We start from the raw sequence: 23,875 nt of genomic DNA, 5'->3' as shown, positions 1-23,875 counted from the left end.
GGATCCTCCAAAGATGTCCATATGTGAATCCCTAAAACCTGTGAATATGCTATGCTACACAGCAAAAGAGACTTTGCAGACGTTATACCAGAATTCTTTAGATTGGCAATTTTATGACTATGTTTCATAATTTTTAGAAACATATGTGTGTGTGTATATATAAATATATATATTTCCCAGAGTTAGGTAAAAGCCAGAAGGTAAAGGGAAAAGTGACAAATGTAATAACCTGAAATTAAAATATTTTACAAGGAAAAAAACAACATTAAGTAAACTTTTAAGATATGACTAATGGCAATTGGAGAAGGACAAACCATTATATGGTCTAATTCACTTGGGGAATATAAAAAATAGTGAAAAGGAATAAAGGGGAAAGGAGAGAAAATGAGTGGGAAATATCAGTGAGGGTGATGGAACATGAGAGACTCCTAACTCTGGGAAACAAACAAGGGGTGGTGGAAAGGGAGGTGGGCGGGGGGATGGGGTTACTGGGTGACGGGCACTGAGGGGGGCACTTGATGGGGTGAGCACTGGGTGTTATGCTATATGTTGGCGAATCGAATTCCAATAAAATATATATATACACACAAAAAAGATATGGTTAATGGAAAAATATTTGCAACTTCCATGAATAAAAATTTAATGTCTCTACGGGTGCCTGGTGTCTCAGTTAAGCATCCAACTTTTGATTTCAGCTCAGGTCATGATCTCAGGATAGTGAGACTTAGCCCCACATCAGGCCCTGTACCGAGTATGAAGTCTACTTAAGAGTCTTTCCTTCTGTCTTCCCACTGCTTGTGCTTTCTCTCAGATTTAAAAAAAAAAAAAAAAAAAAAAAGTGTCTCTAATATATTAAGAGCTTCTAAAATAAAGAAAAAGACCTACATTTCTAGAGAAAAAATGGGTTAAGTATAGGAACAGAAAGTTCCCATCAAATTAAAACCACCCTGAGATATTTTCCAGCTGTTAGATTCTAAAAGTCTGACGGTACATTCTGTTGGCAAGGCTGGAAGGATGAATACATACACTGCCAGTGGGAATACAAAATAATATTAAGTCCTATAGCAGAGAATTTGGCAGTATCTAATAAATCAGTGATCCAGAAATCTCACTTCTAGAAACCTAACCCAAAGACACCCTCATCATAAAAGAAAAAAACATACACATATATATGGAAAGCTGAATGCACAAAACTATCCATTATAGCACTGTTTATCTATTTTTGTTTAAATTTTTATAATAGTTACTACAGAGAGAAGAAGGAACCAGGGAGAAGGGTACAGGTGTGGAACATAGATTTCCTCGAGTATGCCTTTCTTTATAGACTGGACACTGGAATCATTAATTTTACATAACTATAAAACAAAATAAGCTTTAGGAAAAAAGTAATTCTAAAATGAAGCAAAGCTACTAGGTATCCAATTATTGCCATAATCACAAAGGAATTGTTCCAAGTGACTTTTAAAAATACGTATTTGTAACTGTACACCTCAAATAGATATACCCCAAGGATAAAAATAGTCTTTCAAATAAATCTTCAACTGTTTTATAATCGTATCAGCGGCAGTATTATTGAGAATACAAGAGTCACATGTGTGGCACAGGATAAAGCAAATGAACACTTACGATAATATTAAGGACTAGAATTTTCAACATAGGAGAATGGCGATATAAGTACAGTAACACTGATGTAAAAGAAAATCACTGTAGACCTGAACTGACAATATCAGTATTAATTAATGATGTAGTTTCTATTTTTTTTTTTAAAAAGAGAGAAACCAAACCAAGCATCAAACAAGACTACACGAACAAATGGAAAGATATTCCATACTCGTAGACTGGAAAAACCAATATTGTTAAAATGTCATACTACCCAAAGCAATCTGGGGACACCTGCATGGCTCAGTCCGTTAAGAGCAAGAGCAAGAGATTTCAACTCAGGTGGTGATCTTGGGTCATGAGATTAAGCCCCACTTTGGGCTCTGTGCTGGGCATGGAGCCAACTTAAGATTCTCTCTCTCTCCCTTGCCCCTCTCTATCCCTGCTTGCTCTCATTCTCTTTCTATAAAACAAAAATTAAAAGAACAAAAACACCCAAAGCAATCTACAGGTTCCGTACAATCCCTATCAAATATCATCAACAGCATTTTTCACAGAACTAGAACAAAAAATGCTGAAATTTGTATGGAACTACAAAAGACCTCAAATAGCCAAAGCAATCCTGAGAAGAAAAGAATAAAGCTGGAAGTATCACAATATACTTGTAGTATATACAAGATATACTACAAAGCTACAGGAGTCAAAACAATATGATACTGGCATAATAACAAACACACAAATCCATGGAACAGAATAAGAATCCAGAAATAAACTCATACTTTTATATTCAATTAATCTACGACATAGGAGGCAAGAATACACAATGGGTAAAAGACAGTCTCTTCAACAAATGGTGTTGGAAAAACTGGACAGCTACATACCAAAGAATGAAAATGGACCACTTTCCTAAGCCATACATAAAAATAAACTTAAAATGAATGAAAGACCTAAATATGAAACCTGAAACCATAAAACTCCTAGAAGAATATATAGGCAGTAATATCTTTGACATTGGCCATAGAAACATTTTTCTAGATATGTCGCCTCTGGCAAGGGAAGAAAAAGCAAAATTAAACTTTTTAAATAAAAAGTTTGTGCACAGTGAAGGAAACCATCCACAAAACAAAAAGACAACCCTAATGAATTGGAGAAGATATTTGTGAATTACATATCTGATAAGGGGTTACTATCCAACATATTTAAAGAAGCTACACATCTCAACACTTCCCCCAAAATAATACAACTGAAATTTGAGCCAAGGACCTAAATAGAAATTTTTCCAAAGAGGTCATACAGATGGCCATTGGACAAATGAAAAGATGCTCAACATAAGTAATCATCAAACTGAAACCACAAAGACATACATGCCACCTTACACCTGTCAGAAGATGAGAAGGAACATGTTAGAGAGGATGTGGAGAAAAAGGAACACTTGTGCACTGTTGATGGACATGTAAATTGGTATAGCCACTGTGGAAAACAGCATAGGGACTCCCCAAAAAATTAAAAATAGAAATAGCATACAATCCAATATTTCTACTACTACATATTTACTTAAAATGAAAACACTGGGATCCCTGGGTGGCACAGCGGTTTGGCGCCTGCCTTTGGCCCAGGGCGCGATCCTGGAGACCTGGGATCGAATCCCACGTCGGGTCCCAGTGCATGGAGCCTGCTTCTCCCTCTGCCTATGTCTCTGCCTCTCTCTCTCTCTCTCTCTCTGTGTGTGTGTGTGTGTGCGACTATCATAAATAAATAAAAATTTTAAAAAAATGAAAACACTAATTCAAAAAGATATATGCACCCCTATATTTATTACAGCATTATTTACAATAGCTAAGATATGGAAACAAACCAAGTGTCTATAATGAGTGGGTAAAGATGTGATATCTACACACATGCACATGCACACACACAGTATACTCGATAGTATTATTTGATTATTAAAAAAAGAATTAAATCTTGCCATTTGCAACAAACAACCTGGATGGACCTAGGGAGTATAATGCTAAGTGAAATAAGTCAGTCAGAGAAAGACAAATACCATATGAGTTCAGATATGGAATTTAGGAAACAAATGAACCACCAAAGAAAAAAAAGAAACAAGAAAACACTCTAAAACACACAGAACAAACTGGTGGTCGCCAAAGAAGAGGTGGATGGGGGAACTCAATTACACTTAATTGATAAGCGCTGAGTAAATGCATAGAATTGTACATCTGAAACTAGTATGTTAATTATACTTCAATAAAAAAATAATAAAAAAGGGGAAGCACCTTTTAAGAGAAACAATATATAATATTTCAAATAAAATGATCTGTCTAGGATTTGCTTCAATTATTATTCCAGTGGGTAGAGGATGGAAAGGAAATAAGATTGACCAAAACCGGTAATTGTTGAATCTGGATGATGGAGAATTAGCTAAGGGTTCATTATTCTCTTTGGATTCAAACATGTTGAAATTCCATGACAAGATGTGTGGAGGTGTGTGGGGGGGGGGGGGGGTGCTGGGGGGTATCTTTAAATAAACTGGTATAAATAAAAATACCCTTGTAAATATCTTTGTACACATTATGCTGGGGTTTATATAGGACAAATTTCAAGGTATAGTATTCCTAGACCAAAAATAAATATTTTTGTTTTTATGGATACTGCCAAATTTTCTTTAAGTGTTGATTTACCAACAATATACAATCAACAATATACAAATGCCCATTTCTAAAACCCTCACCAACAATCTGAGAAGTTAGATGACCTGCCTAAGATCAGATTGCACAGCCAAGAAGAATAAAACTCAGATAATGGTCAGTAATTATCATATTGCCTTAGGCAGTAGTTTAAATTTGCAATTGAGTTAAAAAAAAAAAAAAAGATGTGTGCTAAGAAAACTTATTACTGCCCTATATTTGTCTTCTGAAATAAATGGCACTATTTCCTTGGTTATCTTATGCACTGTTCTTTGAATCTGTCTCCTCTTTTGTTGGCTTTGTGCCTTCAAAGGAGATGTCCGTTCCAGTCAAATCTCCCAAAGATTTTCTGGGTAAAACACATTTCAAGATGTGCAATACACGGAAGAATGAAAATCTTTTATAACATTGTTTGTTAAACTGACAGCTCTACTTAACAGAAGCCATTAAAATATTTACAAAGTAGCAGCTGCTCTTGTAAAAAAATACAGCTTTTTGGAGGCATAAAAATAAACAAGTTGTTAAGTACAAGGTAAGCCATTTGACAGCTTCTTTGTGTACATTGCACAATATACAGAAAATTCTGATATTTACAGAGCAATTATACTATAAAGCCTTTTAAGTTAAAAGGACACAGACCAAGTAAGAACTGTTTACAAGAATTCTTCACACTGATCTTTTAAACGATTTAGAAAGCCTCCAGACATAATCTTTTAAGAAGTGTTAGGTTTTTGGTGTTTTTCTTTTAAATAAGCTTTGTTCTTAGAAGATAATCATATACATGTATACATCTATAAACTGAAGTGGGCATATGGACTACCAGTTAAAAATCTTTGTTCCAAGAAAACAAAACAAAATTCTAGATAATTCCTGCTTTCTGGTAAACACATAAAGTTCCCCAATTCAGTAACTTTTAGCCCAAACCCTTACTCTTTCTGCCTATGGAACACAAATACATGACTATAAAAGTAATAGATCACTAAGGCTATATGACCTCTCCCTCCCCTACCCTTTGGCTCTATTCCAAACAAAATTCTGCCTCTTTGTAGTTTGCTAGTTTAAGACTTTATGCTTTGTTAAGTAGGTAGCACCAAACTACTAGCCATGCCTACAGTCTTCCCAGAAACTTAGTAACTCAATATTATATTTTTAAATTACACTACACTAATATAGCTATAATGTAAGACCATCTGACTTACAACGGTTAAGAATAATGAGACTGTTGAATTAATCCTTTTTTACTAACTAACTGTTCTTCCCTTCTGCTGACATTTCCCCCAACTGCAACAATAATCATTTGCTGCTACTGTGGATCTCACTTACACTTTATATTCAAGGAAGCACAATTTAAGCATTTTTAAAAGCACAAATGACCCAAAATAAGCCCTTTGGTATCCTCTGAGAACTTTTTTCCCTGCCTCTATGTTGTTACCCTACTTCTCCTGACCATTTTCCCTATCCTGCTATCAAACCATAAGCCCATCAAGGACAGGGATCATGTCATTTTCATGTTTATATCCCCAGTCAGTAGAGCAACCTGCATAGAGCAGACTCTCAATAAAAGTTTGCTTATGTGGATAACCAAAACTTACTTTCACATTTGAAAACGGAACCACCTGAAAGCTCTGTTTACTGACAGATTTATACATTTTCATTTCAGCTTTATGAATAACAAAGAGCAAAAATGGCACATGCAATGCTATTCTGGAAAATAAGTTTGCTGGTGCAAATACTTCCTAAGGGGCACCTGGGTGGCTCAGTCAGTGAAGCATCTGCCTTTGGCTCAGTCATGATCCTGGTGTCCTGGGACTAAGTCCCACACTGGGCTCCTTGCTCAGCGGGGAACATCCTTCTCCCTCTCACTCTTGCTCACTCTCTGTCAAATAAACAAATAAAATCTTTAAAAGAAAAAATGAAAACACTTCCTACAAACATTTTCATCATCCTTAAGATAATACTAGCAGATCGCCAAGCAGAATTTATTACTGAAAATTATTGCACTCCAAACCACATCTATTTTGTCAGGGACACGAAAAAAATTGGTAACACCAGAAATTGGGAAAAGGACTCAATGTGAGAATAAATGCAATCATCTTTGTCTACATAAAAGCATTGTTTGGGGCAGCCTGGGTGGCTCAGCGATTTAGCGCCACCTTCAGCCTAGGGTGTGATCCTGGAGACCCAGGATCGAGTCCCACGTCAGACTCCCTGCATGGAGCCTGCTTCTCCCTCTGCCTGTGTCTCTGCCTCTCTCTCTCTGTGTCTCTCATGAATGAATGAATGAATGAATGAATAAATAAATAAATAAAAATAAATTTTTAAAGGCATTGTTTTTACCTGTTACAGTTTTACACACACATTGTGGAAACTAGTGACTTCACTTGTGGAATGAGTGAATTCAGCAAGATAGGAATCTTTAGGCCCCTGTTCTCCCATAAAGTCACCAATTTAACAGCAACATAAGGAACAAAATACCTTTGTGAGAACTCTAGAAACTAGTTAGGGGACTACAGCACCCACACCAGTGCATAAACAAGAAAAGTGGTGGCTTCCAATAAAAGTAAAAGGGCTCATTGCATGTTGCTCACCCTACACAATACCCCTCCCCTTGGGTAGTGTGGTACAATAGGAAGAAGCCAGCCCCTCCCTTGAGATAGAAAGAATAGAGGGAAACTTAAGTACAGTGTTCTGGCTTCTTTGGGAGCTGCACAAGGAACTGATTTCTGTCCTTCCTAGCTTGGAGTGTTGATGAGAAGGCCAGCAGCACAGTCTGCATATCAGGCTGGAGACCACTGAAAACAGGTGAGGACCTTGGTGTGAAGGCCTTGGTGCAGAGCCAAGGCTCTTCAGTCATGCAAGCAGGCACCACGAGGCAGGACAAGAGAATAGAGCAGAGGAATTAAACAGAAATAGAAATTGAAATCTCCTGAGGGGGAAAAAAAACTGGGACATCAAGATAGGCAAAAGCACACACTAAAATAAAATACACTAAATGTCCTAATATATACTAAAATAAAAGCTCACATACAACCTCAAAGACACATCAAAAGGTCTGAGAGGCCCCAGAACTGCTAGAGTTAGTCTGTTTGGTGAAGATCTTTCCCTGAACAAAACAAGTCCATAAGGACTAGAAGAGATGACTATTTTTTTCCAATGAGAAAAATCTCAACAAAAGGTCACAAGGCATACAAAGAAACAGGGAAACATGATCTGATCAAGGATTAAAAATAAGCCCCGTAAGTTGAAGAAGGGAAATACACATCTATAAAGTTCCTAAGAATTTAAAATAACTGTCAAAAATGATCAATAACGTTAGATAGAACACAGACAACTACACAAATCAGGAAAACAACCAATACATGAACAAAATGAGGATATCTGTGAAGAGAGAGAAAATATTTCAAAAAACCCCCCACAAATTCTGAAGCTGAAAAATACAATAACTGAACTGAAAAATTCACCCAAGGAGTTCAAAAACAGACTTGTTCAGGCAGAAGAAAGAACTGGCAAACTTGAACACAGGTCATTTGAAGTCATTGAGTCAGAGAAACAAAAGGAAAAAAGAATGAAGAAAAGTGAAGAGAGCCTAAAAGTCTTATGGGACACCATCAAAGTGGCCAACATATGCATTATAGGAGTCCCAAAAGGAAAAGAAGGACCTAGAGCTCATTTAAAAAAGAATGACTGAAAATTTCCTAAATCTTAGGAAAATAGGAAAGAAATGAAAACACAAACTCAAGAACTCAATGAACTCCAATTAGCTAGCATAAACACAAAGAGACCTACATTGTAATCACACTGTTAAAAGTCAAAGAGAATCTTAGAGACACAGCAAGAGAAAAATGACTCATGATGTGCAGAGGAGCCTTGGTAAGATTATTAGAGTTCTCAGCAGAAACCTTGCATATTACAAGAGAATGGGGTGATATACTAGGAGTGCTACAAGAAAATAGCTGTCAACCAAGATTATTGTGTCCTGTAAAAATGTGCTTTGAAACTGATGAGAAATTAAGATCCTCCCACATTAAACAACAGCTGAAGGAATTCAGTACCTGCCATACCAAAAAAAAAAAAAAATTAATTAATACTGCAAATTAAAAACAGAAAAATGATGGACAGCAAATTGAAGTAGAACATGAAAGTATAAAGTTACCCAGTAAAGAAAGGTAAATAAATGGGCACATACAGAATCCTGTATTACTATGAGTTTGCTGCATAAATCTACATTTAATTCTTATGAGAGTATAAAAAGCAAACCCCTCCAAAAATCCTGTAAATTTGTGTTAACAAGTATACAATATATAAAGATATAATTTCTAGCAATAACAAATGGAGGGGCAGAACTGTAAAGAAGTAAGGTTTTGGTATGTAATTAAAATTATCAATTTAAAATAGATTTTTAACTTTTAAGATATTTTATGTAATCAAAATTATAGACAAAAGAAAAACTATAGAATACACAAAAAAGTAAATGAGAAGAAATCCACAGCGTATCACTAACAAAAACAAAAACAAAACACCCACAAAGAAATACAAAAAAAAAATGTACTAAGAGATATAAGGACCAAAAAGCTGTAAGACATTTGAATACAAGTAATAAAAGGCCATGGTAAGTCCTTCTGTATCAGTAATTATATTAAATATAAATAGATTAAACTCCCCAGTCAAAATACATAGATTGGCTAAGTGGATTAAAAAAAACAGATCCAACAACAGGCTGAAAATGAAAGGATGGAAAAAGATATTTTGTGCAAATGATAACAAGTGGGCAGAGTTGTCTGTACTAGTATCAGACAAATAGACTGTAAGTCCCAGTGTCCAGAGGCCCATGAACCAGGAGTTCCAATGTCACAAAGCAGTAGATGGATATACCAGTTGAAGAAGAGAGAGACAATTCGTCCTTTCTCTGCCCTTTTGTTTTTTTTGGGCCTTCAACAGACCGGATGATACCTGTCAACATTAGTGAAAGTGGACTTCTTTACTCAGTCTACTGATTCAAATGCTACTTGCTTCCTGAACCCACTCAAAGACACACCACAAAATAACATTTTACTGGGTATCTGAGCATACCTTAGGCCAGTCAAGTTGACACATAAAATTAACCACCATGATATGGAAATTAAGGAACACTTTTTAAATAACCAATGGATCAAAGAAGAAATCACAAGGGAAACTAGAAAATATCTTTAGACAAATGAAAATGAAAACACAACATACCAAAATTTATGGGATGCAGCAAAAGCAGTGCTGAGAGAAAAGTTTTTAACAGTCAATGTTTACATTAAAAAAAGAGTAAAGATCTCAGATCAACAATCTAACTTTTATATCTCAGGAACTAAAGAAAAAAAAGAACTAAGCCCCAAGTTAACAGAAGGAAGGAAATAAAAAAGATCAAAACTGAAATAAATTAAATGGAGACCAGAAAAACAATAGAAAAGATCAAGGAAATCAAGAGGTGTTTTTTTTTTTTTAATCTTCAACACAAATTGACAAATCAAAAGCTAGATTAAGAAAAAAAGAAATGAAAAAAAAGAAAAAAGAAATGACTCAAAAATGACAATAAAAAATGAAAGGGGCTATTACAACCAATACCACAGAAATAAAAAGGATTTTAAGTGTACTATGAACATTTAGATGCCAACAAATTATAAAACTGTAAATTATAGAAATTGTAGAAATGGATAAATCAAAAAGAAAAGTCAGGACTTGACAGCTTCAATGGATTAGGATATCCTACTACACATTTAAGGAAGAATTAACACCAATCCTCCTCAAACTTTTGCAAAAAACTGAAAAGGAAACAACATCCCAAACTCATTCTTTGAAGCCATCATTATTCTGTGTAGGAACGCTGACAATACTGATTCCATCTGGTTCACGTTCACTCAATAACCTCCCTTGGGGTTATGTGTTCCAGGCCCACTTGAGATTAATATACATACCTTCGAAATCCTGCCAAGGCTAGGATGGGGAGACATGTTCTGGCCTCCCATGACTCTATTAGCAATAACGTAGTCTTTCTCCTTCCTGACACACAGGTAGTGCCACAGGGTCTGCTTAAAGGTTAGCTATCAATTAGGTGCATGCGAACCCTTTGAGGTTCATGTGAACATTTTGATCTCACTATACTGTCCTTGTGTCCCCTCACTCTAATATCTATGGACTAAAGCCGAGATTTTGTAGAGAATAAGTGTATAGCTGCCATGGATCATCCTCCACCTGCTCTCCCCCCATCAATAAGTTACCCTTAATAAAATTCTGTGTAAACTGTATGGAGTCACCTCCTTCATTTTCCTGCCTCAAAATGCCTTTTCATCGGGGATACTTTGATGTCCCTGCCCCACTGCCTAGTACCCTAATACCAAAGCCAGGCAAAGACACTAAAGAATAGACCAGGGGATCCCTGGGTGGCTCAGCAGTTTAGTGCCTACCTTCAGCCCAGGGCATGATCCTGGGGTCCCGGGATCGAGTCCCACATCAGGCTTCCTGCATGGAGCATGCTTCTCCCTCTGCCTGTGTCTCTGCCTCTCTCTCTCTCTCTATGTCTCTAATGAATAATTAAATAAATAAAATCTTTAAAAGAAAAATGAATAGACCAGTATCTCTGATGAATATTGATACAAAATTCTTAACAAAATACTATTAAACCAAATACAGCAGCATATTAAAAAGATTATACTCCAAGTAATAATTTATTTCTAGAATGCAAGGACAGTTCAACCTACAAAAATAAATTGATGTAATATACCACATTAACAGAATAAAGAACAGAAACAATATATATTTCTCAATTGGTACAGAAAAAGCATTTCATGATAGAACTCAATAAACTAAATATAGAAGGAAACTACTTTGACCTAAAAAAACCCATATTAAAATTATTAAAAGCTCACAGCTAACATCATAGTCAATAGTGAAACTGAAAGCTTTTCCTCTATAATCATGAACATGACAAGGATGCCCTCTTTCTCTATTACTTTTTGACACAGCCACTGGAAATCCCAGCCAGAACAATTAAGAAATTAAATAAATAAACGGCATCCAAATCAGAAACAGACTCTTAACTATAGAGAAGAAACGGATGATTACCAGAGGGGAGGTGAGTGGGGAAATGGATAAAGGAGTGTGCTTGCTCTGATGAGCACAGGGTATTGCATGGAAGTGCTGAATCACTCTGTTCTACATTTAAAACTAATATTACACTGTATGTTAACTAACTGGAATTTTAAAACTTCTTTAAAAATTTTAATGAACAATTTGTAAAGAAAAATTTAAAAACAATTCCATTTACAAGAGCATCAAGAAAAATAAAATCCATAGGAATAAACCTAAAGAGGTGAAAGACTTGTACACTGCAAAGTAGAAAACACTGATGACAAAGACCGTAATAAGTAAAAAAAAAAAAAAAAAAAAAAAGCCTCCCTTTTGTTCGTGGGTTGTAAGATTTATTTTTAAAGTGTCCATACATACCAACAGAATCTAAAAATTTAATGTAATCTTTATCAAAATCCCTATGACATATTTTGCAAAAATAGAAAAACCGTCCTAAAATTCATATGGAATCTCAGAAATCCTGAAGAACCAAAATAATCTTGAGAAAGAATAAAGCTGAAGGACTCACACTTCCTCATTTCAAAACTTACTGTAAAACTACAGTAATCAAAACAATATTGTACTAGCATAAAAACAGACAGACTAATGGAATAAAATAGCCCAGAAATAAATCCTTACATACATGGTCAAATGATTTTCAACAAGGTACCCAGTCCATTTAATTCAGTGGGGGAAAGGACAGTCTTTTCAATAAATGGTGCTTGGAAAACTGGATATCAATATTTTTAAAAATATGAAGTTGACAGCTTAACTTGCACCATATATAACAATTAACTCAAAATGGATCCAAGACCTAAACTACAAAACTTTCAGGGAAAAAACAGGGAGAAAACCTCATGACATTGGATTTGGCAATGGTTACTTGGAGAGAATACCAAAAGTATAGGCAACAAAAGTAAAAATAAATTGGACTGCATCAAAATTTAAAACTTTTACTCATCAAAGGATACTATCAACAGAATGCAAAGGCAACCCATGAAATGTGAGAAAATACTTGAAAATCATATGTCTGATAAGGGATTAATATCCAGAATATATAAAATACTCCCAAAACTCAACAGCAAAAATCAAACAACTTGATTCAAAAATGGGCAAAGGGATTTGAATAGATATTTCACCAATGAAGATAAGCAAATGGCCAATAAAGACATGAAAATATGTTCAACATCAATGATATTTATGGAAATGCAAAATCAAAACTACAATGAGATACCACCTCACACTCATTAGAGTGGCTATAATTTTAAAAAAAAAGAAAATGACAAATGTTGGCAAAGTTGTGGAAAAATTGGAGCACTGTTGGTGGGATTGTAAAATTGTGCAATGATAACAAAAACAACATGGTAGTTCATTAATTAAAAGCGGTTGGGGCACCTGGCTGGCTCAGTCAGGGGAGCATGTGACACTCAATCTGGGGATCATGAGTTTGAGCCCCAAATGGGATGCAGAGATTACTTAAATAAAACTTCTAATTAATTTTAAAAATTAAAAATAGAACTTACATATGATCCAGCAACCCCACCTATTGGTATATATCCAAAGGAATTATAATCAAGGTATCAAAAAGATACCTGCAGACTCATCTTCATAACAATTATTCACAGCAGCCAAAAGCTGGAAGCAATCCAAATCTCCACAGATGGACAAATAGATAAACAAAATGTAGTATATATATACATATATTACGTACATACATATCATTCAGCCTTAAAAAGGAAGGAAATCCTAAAACATGGATAAACCATGAGGACATTATGCAAAGGGAAATATGCCAACCACATAAATGCAAATATGACAGTCACAGAAATGCAAATACTATATGATACCACTTCAATGAAGTATCCAAAGTAGTCAGATTTATAGAAACAAAAAGCAAAATGGTGGTCACCAGGGCCTACAGGAAGGGACACAGGAATAAATAGGGAGTTAAGTGAGTGTATGGTGTCAATTTTACAAGCAGAAAAAAATTTGGAGATCTCTTGCACAGTAAGGTGAATATATTTAATACTACTGAACTGTATACTTTATTTTTTTAAGATTTTATTTATTTATTCATAGAGACACAGAGAGAGAGAGAGAGAGAGAGGCAGAGACACAGGCAGAGGGAGAAGCAGGCTCCAGGCAGAGAGCCTGACGGGGGACTTGATCCAGGGTCTCCAGGATCACGCCCTGGGCTGCAGGCGGCGCTAAACCGATGTGCCACTGGGGCTGCCCTGAACTGTATACTTTAAAAATGGTTTTAACATGGTTTAAAAAAAATACACAGAGTATGGTCCTAAGAGTTTTTGGCCTTTAATAAAGTTTGTTTTTTCAAATATATTTTCCACAACTTCAGGATGCTTTGCAATTTTTCTAAACAATGCCCTAAGTTGCCAATTTTAAAGTTTGCTCTGTACATCTGTATGAGTGGGAATAGCAAACTCTCTATACACTTTATTGGAAAATATACATTCTTGTAACAGATACTTTACTTTTTTGCTTTCAAATTGTGTTCTACAGGTGGAGTATAAAATAATTCACTTCTCACAATTTTCCAATATAATAAAGTATTCCAGTAGTTGGTTAACAACAACAACATTGTTTGATTAATAAAATGCTGGTTAAAAACACTATGGGGAAGTTGTAAATGAATTTTTAAAATGTGAACTTGAAAACATTATTCAATTATCAGATGTGAACTTGAAAACATTAATTATTCAGTTATCAAATTCCCCTGGTTGAGCTAAGTGCCAGAATGACAGAAGTCATATGGGGACTAGGACTACAAGTTTTCCATTGTGCACTATATAGTTAATTGACAAATTTTTTCAAAGTTTCATTGGGATATGCAAAAGTTTTCCTGTAATCATACTTAAAAGGAGTTAGCAGAAATATTATCTGATTTTGACTCATATCTTGATCATTTTTTAACAGAACTCCTGGGGCCTTTGGACAGAGGAGATATGCTAAATGAAGCTTTTGTTGGTTTATCTTTAGCTCCTCAAGGAGAAGACAAATTTCCAGATAACCTCCCTCCCTCTTGTTCAGTCCATAAACATATTATTCAACAAAGAACACTGAATGACTCTTCTAATAGGTAAGATATGTTGAATCAAGAAAAGTGTTCCACAGAGTACTTAGTACTAAACAATTTAAATATTCCCTGTTTAAATGCAAATTAATAGTTAAGCAAGAATTTTTCAAAATGTCAAAGAAAAAAGTGTGCATTTTCTCATGGCAATGACTTTGCAGTAGTTTGGTCATGCGAAAGCAGGTACAATGGAAGAAGAATCGAATGTAAACAAAATATTGTTAGAATGTTATTCCAGACCAACATGAACATGAAATTACTATAACAGATCAAATTCTAATTTTATTCTGTTGTTAAATTTCAGAATTGTTAGATTAGTAGATTAAGACATTAATTTTTGGTATATTTAGTTTGAATTGTAATTCATATGATCGTACTTATGAACTTTGCCATTAGTTTCTGAAATCTGATAAATGATAACTTCATACCTATCCAGCTGAGTAGATGGGTTATTGAGAAAATAAACAGAATAATTGTGAAATAAAAATACTGGTCAAAGTAATATCATTTATAATGGTAATTATGTTAGTTACCATTATAATTTGCTCTGAAGCAAAGGCCAGCAAACTTTGTGTAAAGCACCAGATATTAGGCTTTGTGGCTCCTACAGACTCTGGCAAAACACTCAACTCCACCACTGTAGTATGAAAGCAGCCATAGACAGTATATAAATAAGTTAGAGTGACCGTGTTACAATAAAACTTTATTTACAAAAACAGACGGTGGGCAGGATTTGGCCCCTGTTCTGCATTTTACATACCTGCTCTTGAGGATCTCAACTATATGCAATAATTATGAAGAGGCCGTATTTTTTATATAATCATATGAAATATAGGTCATATATTTCTTATTAATTATACATATATGCTATTAAATATCCTTGAGGAAAATGCCTCAAACTACATAGTTTGATTAATAGTAAATAAAGGAGCAGAGTTTCCAGGTTTGGTGGAGTTCAGAGGTAAGTAAATCCTCTCCCCAAGAAACAGTTATAAAGCTGGACAAAAACTGCCATTTCCAGGCTCTGAAAATCAAATAGGGGCAAACAATTTGATAAGCATTAAACTTCTAGTAATAAAGGAGGAATCTGATATTCTGGGGCTGTTCGCATCCCCTCACGCCCCCAAGCTAGTTCAGCCTTGTAGTTCTACTAGGGTGGGACAGGCTGCGAAGAACAAACAGCAGCTAAGTTGATTTGCAGCTGAGAGTGGAAAAACCCTGCACAGCAAAAGAGCAAACTGTTGGTAAATATAACAACTTTGATAGAAAATGAACAGGGGAAGCCACGGTTCTACTAGCCAGTTTAGGTCAAGTGACAGGATGGTAGACTAGCCAAAAATTTAACAGGAAGATCCTGGAATAAGAGAGTGAAAGAAGGTCTAGTGAAGCTCTCTACACATTCCTGATGGAGCTGTATGACTTCTGATTTTTTGGCTCTCTTTTATTTTGCAGGACCCTAAATTTTCCCCTTTTGCTTCTGTCTTCCTTCACACCCAACTGCCAGAAGGTGTCTCTCCCTTTTTGCCCTTTATCACCCACCCAACTCCCCACCACAGAAGATGTACATTAAAAAAAAATATCCCTTCAAACTGCATGGTATAGTTCATGTTCTAATCTACAAGAATACCAGGAATTTAGAGATCATGCACTGGGATCTGGCATTTTTTCCATTTGATTTACAATTGTTTGCAAGTTCTCTGTCAAGTCATACTGAAGGTGGGGCTTTCAATAGTTTCTTTTCTTCTCTTATTATGTTCTGTATCATTATAGAGGAAGTACTAAGAAACAGAAAGGAAAGCAGCCACTATTATCTTCAACTACCTGGAAGTCCTACTTCTTTATTTACTTTTTTAAAAACAGTTTTACTGGGGTATAATTTACATGCACCATAAAATTTTCCCCTTGTAAGTATAGAGTTCAATGATGTTTGCTAAATTTATAAAGTTTTCAACTACCACCACAGAGTGGTTTTAGAACATTTCCATTGCCACAGAGTTCCCTTGTGCCAATTTACAGTCCATTTCTACTCCTACCTCCAGTGTGAGCCACTAACTGGTCTGCTTTCTGCCTCTAGAGGAATTTCATATAAATGAAATCATACAGTCTGGAAAGTTCATAGAAATGAATTCATACAATACGTTGTCTCTTGTGTCAGGCTTCTTGCACTTAGCATTATGGTTTCTGAGGTTCATACATGTCATAGCATGTTATTTATTCCTTTTTCATTTCTGAATAGTGTTCCATTGTATGGATATTATCAAATTTTGTTTAACTCCTCACCAGTTGCTCAACATTTTTAATTACTTCCAGATTTGGGCTATTAGGAATAATGGTGCTATAAATATTCACATATAGATCTTCAAGGGGACATACGTTTTCATTTCTTGGGTAGGTATCTAGGAGTAAAATTGCCAGATCATATTGCAAGTTTATCTTTATCTTCTTAGTTTTTAGAAACTTCCAAATTGTTTTTCCAAAGTGACTATAACATTTTACATACCCATCAGCAATGTACAGAGCTCCAGTTTCTCCAGATCTTCACCTGTGGTTGGTATTGTCAGTGTTTTTTATTTTAGTCATCCTATTGGGTATAGACTAGTATCTCATGATTTTAATTTGCATCTCCCTAGTGACTAATGATGTTGAGCATTTTTATATGATTATTAGCCATTAGTGTATCTTCTTCGGTGAAATATCTATTAAAAACTTTGTCCATTTTTAAAATAAGTTCTCTTATTATTGAATTATAAAACCTCTCTTAATTGTAAGTCCTTAATCAGATATATGATTGCAAATATTTTCTCTCAGTCTGTGACTTGCCCTTTCATTTTCCTAACAGTGTCTTTTGAAGTGCAAAAGTTTCAAATGCTGGTAAAACAGTTTAGTTATGGTTTCTTTTATTGATTATGCTTTTGTTTTGTATGTAAGAAATTTTTTTCTAACTTAAAAATCACAAAAATTTTCTCCTTTGTTTTCTTCTGGAAGTTTTATAACTTTGGCTCTTACACTCAAGTCCATTTTAAGTTGATTTTTATGTATGATGTGATATAAGGGTCTAAGTTCATTATTTTGTACCTGAAAATCCAATTGCCTTTATACCTTTGTCAAAAATCAATTGACCATAGGTGCAAAGATTTATTTCTGGATTTGCCATTCTGTTCCTTTAGTCTGTATATCTATCCTTACACAAACAAGTGCCAGACTTAACCATACTGAGGGCTCCACTGAACCAGAATCTCCCAAAATATATTCCAATACCAAAACAATAAACAGTAAAATGATTAATAGTTTTATATAGTTACTTCAAAGAAAAATAAAATGAAACCAAGACATATCAATTGAGAAAAATTCTTCTCCCTCAAAACAACCATGAAGTAGAAGAAAACTGTACAACACTCCATGCAAAATTAAATATATTCAAATAAACATCTGGGTACATGGAAACCCACTCTGAATTAGAAGGACAAAAACTAAGAGGAAGAGGAGTGGGGAGAAAGTTCACTGCATTCAAGAAAGAAAAGTAAGAGAAATATCTTAGAAATGAAAAATTTAAAAATAAATAAATAAATAAATAAATAAATAATTACAAGGCACCCAAATGGAAATAATCTAAAATTAAGATTTAATAAAAGGCACTGAAAATGGCAGAAAACAAGACAATGAAAATGAGATAAAGGTAAAAAAAGAAAAAAAGACAAGGGAGAAAAGGAATGAGAGATAAGGCAAAGGAGAAACAGTATTTGTATGATTTGACTCATTGGAAACAATATTTAAAATTATAATCCAGGGAAAATGCTTTAGAAATAAATGTTAAAAAAAAAAACTTGGATTTACATATCAGAGGATTATACCAAGGGGCACCTGGGTGGTGGCTTAGTTGGTTAAGCATCTACCTTGGGCTCAGGTCATGCTCCCAGTGTCCTGGGATCAAGTCTTGCATCAGACTCCCTGCTCAGCAGAGAGTTGGCTTCTCCCTCTCCCTGCCCTCCCACTCATGCTGTCTCTCAAATAAATAAAATCTCAACAACAAAAAAATCATACCAAGTGCCTGAGAAAAATTATTATAAAAATCAGTTCTAAAACATATCTTAAAATTCTTAGATATCAATGATTAGTTTTTAAAAATCTGCAAGGCCTCCTGGTAGAAAGATCAAATAACTAACAAATGCAGAAGAATTAAACAAGCATCAGTCTTTTCAATGTATACAAGGTAAGGCAAATACAAGGTAAGGCAAAAGTAGATCTGTAATTTTTAAAAACTCAATGGAAAGAAGTATAAACTAGTGATTTATAGCTATCCACGCTCTCCTTCAAGTATCAAGGGTAAAGAAAAACCGTTTTCATGAACCCTTCTGGAGGAAGATTACAGAGGAAGAGCCTCATCCAATTATGAGATAACTGGGAAAACTTCTGCAAAATAACTAATTCTGAACATTTTAATACATATAAATGTAGATAGAAGATCAAAACTAGGAGTATCTGACTCAGTCAGTTGAGTGTCTGACTCTTGGCTTTTGGCTCAGGTTATAATCTCAGGATCCTGGGATCAAGCCTCATGATGGGCTCAACAGTGGGTATGGAGTCTACTTGAGGATTTTCTCTCTGCCTCTCCCTCTGCTCCTCCCCACACTCATGTGTGTGCACATGCTCTAACAAATGAATTAAAAAAAAAAAAAAGACCAAAAACAGGGAGTGGAGAGATACTGTGTGTTGTAATTAAATAGAAATGATACAACTAAAACAATGAGAGGGGAACAAAGAGTGAAAGAAAAGTAGAATAAGGTCACTGATTGCTGTACAGACATAGGTGGGAGCTAAAAGATAACAGTAAACACTGATACATGAGATAATGAAAAGTTAACTAAGAAAAGAAGAGACTAGGGGCATTAGAAAAGATACCTGTACAAAGATAACCACCAAAACTAAACTATATATCTTCCAAAAAATAGAGTAAAAGAATCACACCCACTTAAGAAATATAAGCAAATATTACAAAATTCACAGAACTATAAAATATTCATAGGGACCAAGAATATCAGTCATATCAATTAATATAAAAAGACTTACCTCATCTATTAATAGAAAAAGATTTTCAGGGGTGATGGGATGGGTCAGTCATTTGAGCGTCTGCCTTCAGCTCAGGTTATGATACCAGGGTCCTGGAATGGAGTCCAACATCAGGCTCCATGCTCAGTGGAGAGACTGCTACTCCCTCTTCCTTGGCCCCTCTTTCCCTTGATGCTCTCTATCTCACTCGCTCTCTCAAATAAAATCTTAATAAAAAAAAAATATTTTCAGTATGCCCACAAGCCAAGATCCAGCTATACTCTGTATATGAGAGAGACATCTAGGGGCACTTGGGTGGCCCAGTTGGTTGAGCAACCAACTCTTGGTTTCGGCTCAGATCATGATCTCATGGATTGTAGGACTGAGTCCCACTTCAGGTTATGTGCTCAGTGGAGAATCTGCTTGAAGATTTTCTCCCTCTGCCCATCCCCTGACTTGTGCTAAAATAAATAAATAAATCTTTAAAGAGATATATCTAAAATAAATTGATCTAGAAAAGCTAAAAATAAAGATATGGGAAAAGATACCTTAAGCAAATGAAAATAAGAAACCAACAGAAATCCTGATTACAGAGAGAATTCAAGCCCCCAAGTATATATTGACAAAGAAATACTAACATCCGAATTTCACAACAAAGATATAACCAACATGCAAGTACCAATTAACACAGAAACCACCTCTATGAAGTTAAATCTGTAAGAGATGCAAGGTCTGAGACACAGACACCAAGGAGACTTTAACTCATTATTCTTATTACAAAATAGATTAAGTAGGCAAAAAATAAGGAGAAAGAACACCTAAACACCATAATCAGTAATGTAGATATTGTAGATATTTATTAAATTCTATACTCTGATAATGGAAAAATAGAATTTTCCCCCAGAACCCTCTTGCACTGTTGGTGGGAACGCAAACTCGTACAGCCACTCCGGAAAACAGTGTGGAGGTTCCTCAAGAGTTAAAAATAGAGCTACCCTATGACCCAGTAGTTGTACTACTGGGTATTTACCCCAAAGATACATATGTAGTGAAATGCTGGGACACCTGTACCCCAATGTTTATAGCAGCAGTGTCCACAATAGCCACACTGTGGAAGGAACCACAATGTCCTTCAACAGATGAATGGATAAAGAAGGTGTGGTCTATATATACAGTGGAATATTACTCAGCCATCAAAAAGGACGAATACCTATCATTTGCTTCCATGTGGATGGAACTGGAGGGTGTTATGCTGAGTGAAGTAAGTCAATCAGAGAAGGACAAGCATCATATGGTTTCACTCATACGGGGAATATAAGAAATAGTCAAAGGAATTATAAGGTAAAGGAGGGGAACTGAGTGGGAAAAATTAGAGAGGGAGACAAACCATGAGATTCCTAACTCTGGGAAACGAACAAAGGGTTAAGGAGGAAGCTGGTAGGGGGATGGGGTGACTGGATGACAGACACTGAAGAGGGCACTTGATGGACTGAGCACTGGGTGTTGTACTATATGTTGGCAAATTGAACTTCAATAAAAACCAATTAAAAAGAATTTTCCCCCAAATATTTACCAAATAAGTAATCTTATGTTAGGTGTCAAAAGGATATCACTAAGTTCCATAAGAAAGAACTCTTAGAAACACTCTGGAATCACAGTGCAATACAACTAGATGGGATGCCTGGATGGCTCAGTGGTTGAGCATCCCTTTGGCCCAGGGCGTAATCCTGGAGTCCCGGGATCGAGTCCCACAATGGGCTCCCCGCATAGAGCCTGCTTCTCCCTCTGCCTGTGTCTCTGCCTCTCTCTCTCTCTCTGCGCCTCTCAAGAATAAATAAATAAAATCTTTAAAAAAAATACAACTAGAAATGTTTAACAAGAAACAAAATGGTCATCCTCTTAGAAATTTTAAAGCCTCTCTAGTAAACAACTCATGGGTGAAAGAAGAAAACACAATATGAATTTTTAAAAAAATAATTATAATGAAACTGCATATCACAATCTATGGGATGAATTAAAATTAATAATTAAAAGAAAACTACTAGCACTTAATGCTTTATTTTTTTAAGATTTCATTTATTTATTCATGAGAGACACAGACAAGGAGAGACAGGCAGAGGGTGAAGCAGGCTCCCCGCTCAGAGCCCAATGCAGGGGCTAGGGTCCTAGGACCCCAGGATCATGACCCCGAGCCAAAGGCTCAATCACTGAGCCACCCAGGTGCCCCTCGCACTGAACACTTTAAAAAGAGGAAATGAAAGAACAAAATAAACTAATTCCAACTCAAAAACCTTTAAAAAAATAACAAGAAACTAAACCAAAATAAGTAAAAACGAAGGAAATAATAAAAATCAGAAATTAATGAGGCAGAGTGGAGGTTGGGAAATTCTCCTTAACGTGTAGAGAGTAAATATTTTAGGCTTGTTGACCATATGTTCTCTCCTGCAATTACTCAACTCTTGTTGCAGCACAAAAGCAGCTGTTTGTAATACCTAAAATGAATAAGCATGCCTGTGATCCAGTAAAACTTTATTTATACAAACAGGTGACTAGCTGACAGGCCATAGTTAACTGATCTCTAAGGTAGAAGTTTAAAAACACACACACAAAAACAATAGACCTAATTAAATCTAGATGTTTTTGAAAAGATGAATAAAATATGGACCAACCTGATCAAGCTGACTTGGTCAAGATAAAAGGAGAGAAAGTATAAACATACAAACCAAGAAGTGGCACAGAGGGGGGGGATTAACCACTGTAACAAGATTTTTTTTTTAATCTTAAGAGACCACTTTGTAAATTTCTATACAAATACATTTAAAAGCAGAAGAAATTTCCTAGGTAAATACTAACTGCCAAAGTTACCACCATTAGATTTAGAAATCTGAAGCAGACCAATTTCCATGAAGAAATAGACAAAATTCTTAAGGAAGTACCCAAAGAAAGAGGTCTAGATGTTTTGACTGGAGAATTCTAATTCCAATCCTTGTTCAAAGAACAGATATTTTAAATGCTCTACAAATTTTTCCCATGTACTGAAATTAAAGAAAAACTCTCTATAGTACAGAAAGATAACCAGAAATTAGTATCATTCATGAATTATCAATGTAAAAATATTAAATATTACCAAACAAAATTCAACCCCTAGATCTATCCTGATATTACAAGGTTGGTTCAATATTACCAAATCCATTAATACTATACATCTAATAGATCTATGGCTAATAAAAAGCATATGATTATTTCCACAGCTGCTGGAAAAGCCTCTGACAAAATATAACTCCCTTCCTGATAAAAATACTCAGGAAAATAGGAATTGAGGTATATATTCTTAACATAATAATATATGTATACCTTAGTCCTAATGCTGGTATCTTATTTAATGGGGAACCACTAAAGGCATTTCTGCTAAGACCAGAAACAAGACAAGAATACCCACTATGTCTGCTACTATTCTATACTGTACGAGAGGTATTAGCCATTACAATTAGATAAATCAACTAGATCAAAGGTGGCAAACTATGGCCAACTGGCCAATCTAAACATGCTACTATTCTTGTAAATAAAGTTTTAGTAGAACACATTTGTTTATCATCTATTGATTGGTAGAGGCTGTATTGCCCTCAAAGCCTAAAACTTTACTATCTAGTACTTAGCAGAAAGTTTGCCAATCCTTGAACTAGAGAATAAAAATTGGTAAAGAAATAGAACTGTCTTCATTTGCAATGATATGATAATATAACATAATATAACAGAAGAGCCATAGAGAATCAATGATAAAACAAAACCAAATATTTTTAAACTATAGTAAGGTAGAAAGATGTAAAGTTAATATATAACAGCCAACAGCCTTCATATACACAAACAATAACAAGTTAGAGGATATAATGCAGAGAGAAACGCCACAAAGATTAAATACTGAGGGATAATCTGAATAACATATATGCAAAATTCACACGACAGAAATTATAAAACACTCTTTTACAGACATAAAAATGGCCTGGAACAAACGGGAAGATACCCCCTCTTCTTGAATAGGATGACTCAACATCATAAAGATGTCAGTTCTCCCTAAATTAATGTATTAAAAAATTAAATGTAATGTAATCCCAATAAAAAGACCAACATACTTTTTTGAGTTAGACAAGGTGATATTAAGGTTAACTTAGAAAAACAAAACAAGGGCAGTCCCGGTGGCTCAGCGGTTTAGAGCAGCCTTTGGCCCGGGGCGTGATCCTGGAGACCTGGGATCGAGTCCCACGTCAGGCTCCCTGCATAGAGCCTGCTTCTCCCTCTGCCTGTGTCTCTGCCTCTCTCTCCTTCTGTGTCTCTCATGAATAAATAAATAAATAAATAATCT

General features: G+C 35.3%; 1 protein-coding gene across 15 annotated transcripts in view; it reads left to right on the top strand.

Annotated features, from left to right (window-relative positions):
• The window catches only part of WDPCP (WD repeat containing planar cell polarity effector), a 429,099-nt gene that overhangs the window by 341,422 nt on the left and 63,802 nt on the right, over positions 1-23,875 (top strand). For 9 of the 15 annotated variants that reach the window (XM_072768570.1, XM_072768566.1, XM_072768568.1 and 6 more), the window contains 2 exons: positions 7,023-7,088; positions 14,313-14,475. In XM_072768570.1, the coding sequence (XP_072624671.1) occupies positions 7,023-7,088; positions 14,313-14,475 (229 nt within the window). Of the gene's footprint in view, positions 1-1,771; positions 1,915-7,022; positions 7,089-11,275; positions 11,326-14,312; positions 14,480-23,875 lie in introns of those variants that run through there. The other 6 variants (XM_072768564.1, XM_072768571.1, XM_072768565.1 and 3 more) reach the window with 6 other exon arrangements.

This window comes from Canis lupus, chromosome 11, assembly GCF_048164855.1.
Source record: "Canis lupus baileyi chromosome 11, mCanLup2.hap1, whole genome shotgun sequence".
NCBI lineage: Eukaryota > Metazoa > Chordata > Mammalia > Carnivora > Canidae > Canis > Canis lupus.
The sequence above is the reverse complement of the archived record's forward strand: the minus strand, read 5'-3'. Positions and strand labels throughout refer to the sequence as shown.